The 10,429-nt window shown below is 39.9% G+C and overlaps 1 protein-coding gene across 2 annotated transcripts; it reads left to right on the top strand.

Annotated features, from left to right (window-relative positions):
• Window positions 1-2,830: 2,830 nt before the first annotated feature.
• On the top strand, window positions 2,831-8,770 carry LOC132131471 (E3 SUMO-protein ligase PIAS4-A-like). 2 transcript variants are annotated; one of them, XM_059543506.1, is made up of 11 exons: window positions 2,831-2,987; window positions 4,402-4,783; window positions 4,890-4,974; window positions 6,174-6,215; window positions 6,304-6,394; window positions 6,655-6,783; window positions 6,891-6,996; window positions 7,270-7,343; window positions 7,436-7,596; window positions 7,671-7,822; window positions 7,940-8,770. In XM_059543506.1, exons 1-11 carry the CDS (start codon window positions 2,961-2,963, stop codon window positions 8,206-8,208), a joined length of 1,518 nt encoding a protein of 505 aa, XP_059399489.1. In that variant the 5' UTR covers window positions 2,831-2,960; the 3' UTR covers window positions 8,209-8,770. The 2 variants fall into 2 exon arrangements, with proteins under 2 accessions (XP_059399489.1, XP_059399490.1); XM_059543507.1 differs by lacking the exon at window positions 2,831-2,987 and adding an exon at window positions 3,031-3,126.
• Window positions 8,771-10,429: the final 1,659 nt, after the last annotated feature.

Here is a 10,429-nt window from a genome sequence, read left to right as displayed (position 1 = left end):
TTTGTTTATGCAGTTTTAAGGTAAAAAAAAAAAGGAAATCATTATTTTCCACATATTTTACATTATTGTTGCTCCTCTATGCCCCACCTTTTTGGAATGTGTCGATTGTTACAAAGCTCATCGGTCTGAAAACTGAGGTGTGTTCTGATTGGCCGAATACCTCAAGCATGTGACGGCAACCTTCCGCTTTCTCTCTGAAATCAACACGGAAGTAACTAAAACTGCAGTTCATCGACTGACTAATAGAGGCTGGCTTCAAAAATGTTAAAATGCCCAACTTTACAGCAGACACAAATATGTTTACAGCCTGGTACAAAATGGTCTATACAGCCTGGTTTTGGTCTATATAGCTAATTTTGCCCTTCATGACAACTTTGAGGGGGTGATTTTTTTTTTTATATAACTCATCCATTTAAATTAAAATAAGCCTTTAAGTTCTTCATAATTAAGGGTCTGGCCAATTGAGTGACAGGTGGATTGACGCTGCTGTCACTGTCATTGAGTTAGGTGGGCATGGTTTCAGCAACCAGCTCTCACCTCTTTGCCCATTTTCTATTATCCGGGAGTGTTGCGCTGGCAAGATGGCGATGGCAGGCTCCACCTACTTTTGGCTTCAAAAACTTTTGGCTCTTTGGAAACCAATGGGTGACGTCACGGACACTACCTCCATGTTTTTATATAGTCTATTCTCCCACCGTGACGAGACAAAAGCAATAAACCGATTATAAACAAGGATTTGTTGTAGCCAGTGGGGACATAATGACTTATTGTAATGACTTATACTGTCTTTTTAAGCGTTGTGTTGCATTGCACCGCATGAACATAAAACCTTGTCTGCATTTGTGATCGGAGAAACAACAAGCTCTAATCTACACTGCCCAAAACCCACGTTTGAATCATCAGTGGCAAATAATTTTAATATGAAAACGAAGTTACAGACTATGAGTTAGAACAGCCAGCATTTTAGTCTAGTCTCCCAGGATCAGGAAACAATCCTCAATAAAATGCGTTGCACACACACACACACACACGAATATTTGGGTTGAACTGTTCTGGAACAGTGTTGTAAATACAACTTAACCACTAATTTCTAGTTGTGTCCTCTTTTGGAAGAACAAAGAAAGTATTTTTGCTTTCGCAACGAAACAGCGTCTCCGCGACATGGCAGTGGCAGCAAGAATCAGTTACATCTTCTTTCTTTGCGTAAACATTTGGGGGGCGTTATGCAAATCTTCCCACATCCTGACATAGACATGTGAGGGCGTGTTAAAATGAAGTGTTTTAGGAGGTTGTGGACAAGTCTTAACTTTTAAATAGAATATCTCTTTGGGTTTGGGACTTTAGTCTTTCCAACTTTAGGGATCTTATCTATTCACAAACAGCTTGTAACACTCCCGAGAGAAAGGAAAACTTGAAATGGCATCATATGACCCCTTTAAGTGTATGCACAATTCTTCTGGAAATAAAGAGCTATGAAAATATGTTGAAATTTCCAATATCCAACAGATATTAGAAAATGTTAAATTACAATTAATAGTTAATAATTAATAGTTAACCTGATTTTGTTACTTCATTGTTAGCTTGTGGTTGAGCAGATTGGATAATTTGATTGTTATCCGAAATTAGTTAATCTGTAAATTTCTTTAGTTGTTTTCCACTTCTTGAAACTTCAAACCATTTTAAAGAGACTTTTTGTAAAGACTTTTAGAGGCAAAACATTATTAGACTGGAGTGCCATCTTCTGCCAAAACAGGGAAGTTAACATGTGGTTTGCTCAAAGAAAGTGTTCCACTGATAATTAAAATCCTGTCATCTTTTAATGACCTTTATGTTGTTAAAAACAACTTTCTTTCTTCAGCGAAACACACACACACACACACACACACACACAGACAAACAAACACAAATATAGATGTAAACATACTCAGTCACAATTCACTTTCATTGTTTGTTTTTCTATAAAATGAAAGTGAAAGGGATAAGCCTGTAATTCTACCCACCTTCCCCATTTGTGTTTCCACAAAAGAAAGAATGTAATAGGAATTTGGAGCAACATGAGGGTGATTAAGTAAGGCTAAACTTGCTTATGAGATTTCAGTGTGATTTGAGGATACATATCTGTACAGGTCCATCATGATAACGCTATTATTCTTGTTTTAATATAAGTATATTATACTCAACTTTGCTTGTTTACGGAACAATGTACCTGTATATTTCCAATTTTGCCTTTCATGCTTTATTTTTACCTCAGAAAATTGACCTCAAACATTTTCTGCGTCCCCTCCCCCACCACATATAATAAAGAAAACCCCGGGATGGAGTTTCCTGAGGATTGTGGATTCAGCTTCTTGTGGATTTTCCAGATCGGTTTACCCAACTGTCCTCAGTGAACAAATGTGTTCGTTGTATTACACTGAAAAACACACTGTTAACGCGTGTGGATATGCGTGAGAGTTGTTTTAGTGTGTGTTGTCATTTTAGGACTGAAATTACACAAAGCATTCAGACCTCAATATCATGTTTTTTTTTACAACTCATGAAGTGGATTCTGCCGCACGGAATGGATCGAACGGAGCCATGCGCTCCTGTTCCACTTGTCGCGGGAAACCCACCTCTCGCATCACATCTGAATGCAAAACGCAATGTGCTTTCGCTCTCACGCCAGACTATTAAAGTGGGCAAATCAGACTGTGAAGTTCAGGCCACGATGGGTAGGTTTACAAACACCAGAGGCCTATCAGAAAAGGTAGACCTCGCTTCAAGTTCTCTTTTTTTTTTTTTTGTACCGCACTGTCCCTTTTAAAGCTCGCCGTCACGCCTCTTCGCAAACGACCCCGCCTACTTATGGACAACCCGCAGTGCTGATTGGACACCGGCGGCGGTCATCGAACGCCTTCTCGGCTTCTCATTGGTCAGCCGTTGCCTTTCGCTTCAGGCTCTCGCGGGGCTGCTCTGCGAAGATGGCGGCCGAACTGGTAGAAGCGATGGTGAGTAGATGAGATTTTTTTTAAATAGTGAAAGTAAAAGGAGCCAGGCGAGTTCGAAGCGGTGATTATTCAAACAACTTAAGTTAAACTTCATACTGTCGTATTTGGTGCTCATTCAGGACTAGTGGCAGTCTGTAAAGTGCGTTGGCAATATGTATAAGTGTGTATGTCAATGGTTTTGTCTCACAACCCAATGAGCTGTTTATGTATTCAGCATATTTTGGCGCGTTCCAACGTTAGATTCGAATTTTTGTAGGTTCTGAATGTGCATTTGATGTCCGAAACGCAGTTTGGTTAGACAGCTCACCAGGCTTTGAGACCAAAGCTAGTGTTTGTGCGCGCGCGCTGCCTGTGGTATGAATGACTAGACTGCACAATACAAAATAACAAAACAGTCTTTGCCTTTTCAAACCACACGTGCATTTCATCCATGTGTCTCTAAAAATCAACACAATTCCACACTTTTTGCAGTGCTGTAGGTTAGTGTAGATGTATAGTCACTTGCACAAATGATGCATGTGGGTTTCTTGAAAAGATAAATAATTTTAGTTTGTGCAAGACTCTTTTACTATTGAATAGAAGCAGCTGATCACAGCCATGATACAGCTGATATTCAGTAGTCCAGCATGATTACGAACATGCTTTGAACTTCATATTGTTTTACCTGATTTGTAGAACTGCTTTTTGTGTAGTGTTTATATGGAGGGTGTCATTGGCCTGCAGAGGTTCAGTCATAGTAAACTAGAGACTGAGGTCATTTTGAAGCTTGAGGATTGTCTTGGCATTGAATTTTGAAAGTCAAAACAATATAAACAACTTTTCAAAAGTATTGTGAATTTTTAGTTATGAAATTTTAGTAGATGCTTATATTTTAATCAACTTTATGTACACCTAATATAGAGAAGATTAATATTTATTGTGAAAGTTACGTACGATAAACATTTTGATTTATGGCTGCTAATGTGTCTGTTTAGGCTGGGATGAGTAATCACATTTTTTTACAGAGAGGTGTTTTAATCTCTTTTACAACAAATTGCGAAGACAACTGGCCAACCAATAATGGACAGAGTACTCTGCGGAGCAACAGTGAATAGCAAATGAAGAATCCAGACTTGGCAATCCTGTATTTGATGATTATTGACAGAATTTTCTGTGACGAGCGGTTTAGAAACAAAGTTGCACAGTGCTGCTTTGTGTACCTGTCAAAAACCATTGTATTTCTGCTTTTCTATCACATGAAAACTGGAAGGTATTTTAAAGACCAACATTTGAGCTGGTGTGAACAGGTCCCTGGTTCTTGATTTGTTCTCTTTTGGAAATCGAACCCACAACCATTTGGTTTACAACCCAGGTATTGAATTCTTTGGTGCATTTCCCCATTTCTCATTCTCATGGGCTGTTTTTGTCTCCCCAGAACATGGTGAAGAGTTTCCGTGTGTCTGATCTGCAGTCGCTGCTGGCCTCAATGGGCCGCAGCAAAAGTGGGTTGAAGCAGGATTTAGTTGGAAGAGCTCTTCGGCTCGTGCAGACCGAATACAGTCCGGAGCTTCTAAAGAACGTTCGACAGCTCTATGAGACACGGTTCCCCAAATCCACGGCCTGGCTTGGAGCCCGACGCCCTGAGTCTGTGCCCGTAAACTATCCTGCCCTTAACTCCTCGCCTAGAGGCACGGCCCAGGGCACAGACTACCTCAACAGCATCCCCAAACCAGCTCCGCCTCCTGTGGCAGAAGTCAAATTGGTGCCCCTGCCATTCTATCACAACCTAGAAACACTGCTGCCACCCACAGAACTAAGTCAGTCCCCTTATTATGAATAAATAATAACCCAATTATAAAAAGTGTGTCTAGCCAACAAGGAAACCATTAAGTGAGCTAATTATGTTTTTGTTACTCTTTGCAGTCGCACAGAACAGCGAGAAGCTGCAAGAAAGTCAATGTGTTTTTGAATTAACACCAAGTCAAGTGGAACAGATCCGGAACTCCAGGTAAGTAAAGTCATCTTTCTAACTGGTGGCTTTATTTAGCAATCAATCAATGACCAATAACAGAGCTGATGTTTAGGAAACAGGGTGTACACAATAGAGCTGTAATCGGGCCAGAAATGTTAGGCCCGACAGAACCCAAGCCCGACAGGTTTCGGCCCGAGCCCGACAAGTACATTTTGATTGACAGCTTTGTAAAAGCCAGAACCCGTTTACAGCCCGACATTATTCAAATGTGCGCACGCACACAGCTCTTTTGTCTTTTGTCAAGAGTGAGTCATTTATACATGTTTTAACATAATTTATTCATAACTAATGCAGACTTGATCACTTGGAAGTAGGAATAAAGAAATAAAATAAGTCCTCTGTGACATCTTAACATCTCAGCACTCTAAATAGACATAGGCTCATTTAGCCTATAAATAGACTTACGCACAAATAAAACGAGTCTTTTTTTTAACAAATTTTAAATTAAGATGGGTATTTGGCAATAACGAAATTAAGATAAAGGCTCCACCGGATTTGCTTCGCACTAGCAGCTGACATTTAATAAAAGAATAATGACAACATTAGCGTAAATACTCTGTCCACATTATCCATTTAAGACTCAATGAATATTTAGTTATCATTTGAAAAACCTACTCACAGAGATTAGGCTAAGCCTCCGTTACACCTCAGCATCCATTTTCGCATTTTTCTCGCGCTAATCGCTAACCGCTCGTTTGCCTCGCAAACCAGAGCACAAGCCTGAGCCCGGCCCGAGCCTGTGTAAAATGATATAAATTAAGCCCAAGATCTTCAGCTCTAGTTCACACACACACACACACACACACACACATATATATATATATACACACATGCAATTTGATGATTATAAAATGATCAGGCCTATGTGGATTATAATGTGTAAAAAAAAAAAAAAATTTAACAGATGCCCAACTTTCAAATTTCAATGCAGCTTCCCATGGTTTTTTTATTAATTATTTTGGCTACACTTATTTATAGGTAATTGTGGCTCAATAATAAGATTTAAAACACACACACAAATATATATATATATAATTTTTTTTTTTTTAATAGAAGTATTTCTAGATTATTTACTAGAAAAAAAGTCTAAACATTAGTTTAAACACTCAAAATACAAAAGAATATAAAGGATCTTCGATTGTTTACTTATAACATTTTTTCTTACACATACACAGTGAACTTCGCCCAGGGATGAAATCAGTTCAAGTTGTTCTCAGGTATGCCATTCAGCTAAATCATGTCTGTACATCAAGTTTTGGAGTCAGAGATGCATTTATTGCATGCTAACATATCCTGTTCTTCTAGAATCTGCTACACAGACTCGATCGGTGTTCAGGAGGACCAGTATCCTCCCAATATTGCGGTGAAAGTGAATCAGTCCTACTGTCATGTACCGGTAAGTGTTGTGAATTTGATTAGACTGAAAGAACAGGGAGTGTGTTGGTTTCACCACTCATGATGATCGTAAATCTAAATTGCTTTATATAAATAACTTTTTAAGCATTTTCTTAGCATCACATAAGCAATACACCAGCCTTATTAGAATACATTTTCTGAACGCGTCTGTTGTGTTTTTAAAGGTTCTCCTAGAATATTGTATAACTTGTTGCTGTAAATTATTAATTCACTTATGTACATTACTTCTTTTATGTTCAGGGTTACTATCCCTCCAATAAACCGGGTGTTGAGCCACGGCGGCCCTGCCGACCCGTCAACATCACACCCTGGTTACACCTCTCCACAGTCACTAACAGAGTCACCATCACATGGGGCAACTTTGGAAAGGTACAGAGACTTCATACGAAGAGCTGTTTTCTTATATCTGTATTTGCCAATGAGCATGTTAGATGAAGATGAGTGTGTTGTAACTGACCATTGTGTTTCGGATGCAGCGGTACTCGGTGGCTGTGTACCTGGTGAGGGTGTTCACATCTGGAGAGCTCTTCAACCAGCTGAAGCATTGCTCAGTCGAGAGTCCTGAACGTTGTCGCGAACGCAGTAAGTTTCTCACCTTGGGCAAACAGTCACATTGCTTGATCAGTGGTTACAGTTGAAAAACTGGAAGTGTGCTGTATGGAACAATAACAAAAAAAGATTGCAATAATATATTGCTATATTACTATATTTTTACTTAAATAAATGCAGCCTTAGCCTTTAGCCTTTTTCTTTCAAAAACATTGACAGACTTTAGAACAGTTGTGTGTGTGTGTGTGTAAACAAATACTTAACATCTATATTATACTGAAACATTTTTTGTTTGTATGTACACAGTTCAGGACAAGTTGCGCTTTGATCCTGAGAGTGAGATTGCCACTACGGGACTGCGAGTGTCCCTCATCTGTCCTGTAAGTGTCCTGTTTTTGTCTTCTGTGTTGACTTTTAGCTGTGGAACCATTGTAGCAATGTTATAGATCTAATAAGTGTCTTTTCAATGCAGCTGGTAAAGATGAGACTTGGAGTGCCATGTCGAGTGCTCACCTGTGCCCACCTGCAGTGTTTTGACGCTGTCTTTTTCCTGCAAATGAATGAAAAGAAACCCACGTGGACCTGCCCCGTATGTGATAAACCCGCTCCCTTTGAGCTTCTAACAATTGATGGGTAAGCACAGTTAATAAACTCCTCGCTTCTTGCAGGCTCTGGCAGTAAAACTCACCAAACTTGACCCATTTCAGGTTGCTGTCTGAGATCCTTAAAGAGACACCGGAGGATGTGGAGGAGATTGAGTATTTAACTGACGGCTCATGGAGGCCAATCAGGGATGACAAAGAGAAGGAAAGAGAGCGGGAAAACAGCCGCACACCCGACTGTCCTGTGGTGGATATATGTAAGAAGGTTTCTTCCTTCTGAAATGTCCTTTTCAATACGTTTGTCTCGCATTATATTATATTTGAGCAAAACGAAATATTTAATGGGAAATAACAGGTCTGAACTCTCATCCAAGGTGTTCCTGAGGTGAATGGTCACTCCCCAGCACACAGCGGCACAAACCAGACCGGGAAGTCTGGATCGGGTGGTGCATCGGCAGGATCCGGCAGCATCAGCGCCGGGCCGGGAGGCGGAGCCGTGGTGGATCTGACTCTGGATGACTCTTCGGAGGAAGAAGGAGGGGGCGGGGCTGAGGACAGCGAGGACACGGATGACAGCCAGGACAGCCCCGCCCCTAAAAGGGGCAGATATGATTATGACAAAGACCTGGTCACCGCATACTGAGACTTGCAGGACACTAAGACTTGTTTGGTTGGGGGGTGTAGATGGGATCTGAGCCTTGGAAATTCAAGAAACACGTCCCCGTGTCCTCTCCCAAATGCATACACACATGCACTCACACAGACATGTACACTCATGCGCTGCTGACCTCTGGAGCAGTCGGGCATCACATTGACAAACTTGTAGATGCCCCGTAAAGCAATTCCCAATCATTCACTGCATCTTAATACTGTATTCTCCCTTTAAAGACCATGGAAGAGTAACACCATCTTCAGTTCTACTCTATCGTCCTCGATTTCCTCTCCGCTTTGTGTTCTGACAGGTTTAAACATCCTGGGCTTTTAAGAGCTTGCCAGTTTTAGTTTTATTTGGAGCGGTTCAGGCCTTCGAAACATTGTGAGACAAGCCACAGTATCTCAAAAACGTTCATTCCCTTGGGTCGAGATCATACAACCTTTTACAATCTATTCAGAGGCATGTTCTGTTGGTCCTCCACATAAAATGTTTATGTTAGCGGTTTGTTTTACTGTGATTTGGAGACATTTCTGACAAATTTCCATATCTCCCTCTCCCTCTCTCTCTCTCTCTCTCTCTCTCTCTCTCTCTCTCTCTCTCTCTCTCTCTCTCTCTCTCTCTCTCTCTCTCTCTCTCTCTCTCTCTCTCTCTCTCTCTCTCTCTCTCTCTCTCTCTCTCTCTCTCTCTCTCTCTCTCTCTCTCTATATATATATATATATATATATATATATATATATATATATATATATATATATATATATTTTTTTTTTTTTTTTTTTTATTTGTCCACAGAAGTTGACAAGCTACCTCAGTCTAACAGCGAACTTGACTAGACCAGAGGGTTATTGAAAGGGTGTTAAATCCCTTATTTGAATTATTATTATAATTTTTTTTTGGTGTAGTTTTGTTTTCAATCCCTTTTGTTTTTCATGTGCAACAACACTGGAGAAGCATCATGCATTGCTCTTTATTTTGTGCTTGCCCATTTAGACATCATATTAAAAACGATTCTGACTCGAGCAACGAGTTTTCCGGTCAAATCTGTTACTCAACTAGTGTGTACTACTGACTGGATGTAGTGCGCAAATCGACACTCAGTTCAGAAAGAAATTTGACACCAACGGTCATTTTGAGATGCTTGTAAGCGAGTAAATATTGTATGATAGCTAATGCAATAATGATAATGTATTATGTCTGATCATTTAATAGAAAATTGCAGGTCTCAATGTCATTTACTGCTTTCAGTCGTTTTTGTCTGTACACGGCTGCTTGAAGTCATAACTACACAAAGGCAGAATATTAAATCAGGTTGAGGAGAGGACAAGAGTTGTTTTAGTTTTCTTATAGACGTGTCTGTAGTAAATTGTTTATTTAGCAGGGGAGGGGACGTTATTGGCTAAATTAAAAGTTACCTGAACTGACAACCTGAAACTTTTTTCAGTTGACTTCACTTTACAATTGAATTTTTTTTTTTCATTTTGGACGAATGGCTGATTGGTTTGAGCCCATTGTTTGGAGGTTGTTTGTGTTCATTTCAGCAGGTTGAGGAGGTGTTGACATTTGTGTAATGTTTTGGTGACAGGAGTGAATCTTAAAATTTTTCCTTTATTTCTTGTCAGAAATGAGTATTTATTGATTTAACAGTTTTTGCTTCTTTTATTTGAATTAAGTTTTTTATTTTGACGCATTTCGCAGCAATTTCATGAATTTCCAGCATGTTGCTTTGTGGTGGTAGATAGCACTGTGTCCTCTCATGGCCTGCTGTTGAACGCGCACATTCAGCCATTTGCAACAGTCCGAACATAAGGGGCTTAGTCAGGACTATGCAGACTTGACCTAAACCTCGGCAGAATTAGACTCCCGCTAAATGACCAAAAACAAATGGCACCTCCAGATGGCTGATCTGTTGAGGAGGACTCAGGGATGAACGTGTTCTTCTTGTCTTTACATTTTCTTCTTAGTTAAACTTGACACTCGAACCAGGTTCCAGCATCGTGTACAATATTACCCTCATCATCAGGTCACATAAGGCAGTCTAGGTTTCTGATCTGGAAATTAAGATCTATTTTCAAGGCATACAAATATCGCTGTGTATAGCATGTTTGGTTGTCCTCTAAGGCTTCAGAGAAAATCACTGTACTCACTAGTGGTAATTTTAAAGTTTATTTTAATTAATTTTTTTCCCAACTAATCCTGAATTCTGACTTGA

Source organism: Carassius carassius, chromosome 48 (assembly GCF_963082965.1).
Source record: "Carassius carassius chromosome 48, fCarCar2.1, whole genome shotgun sequence".
NCBI classification, from domain to species: Eukaryota; Metazoa; Chordata; class Actinopteri; order Cypriniformes; family Cyprinidae; genus Carassius; species Carassius carassius.
Note: the sequence above shows the minus strand (reverse complement) of the source record. Positions and strands in the feature narration are given on the sequence as shown.

Excerpts from the sequence above, each read along its gene's own strand:
- LOC132131471 (XM_059543506.1), top strand. The coding sequence starts at position 2,961 with ATGGCGGCCGAACTGGTAGAAGCGATG. Across the intron at positions 4,784-4,889 it reads GCTGCCACCCACAGAACTAA|TCGCACAGAACAGCGAGAAG; the intron begins GTCAGTCCCCTT and ends TACTCTTTGCAG. Across the intron at positions 6,395-6,654 it reads AGTCCTACTGTCATGTACCG|GGTTACTATCCCTCCAATAA; the intron begins GTAAGTGTTGTG and ends TTTTATGTTCAG.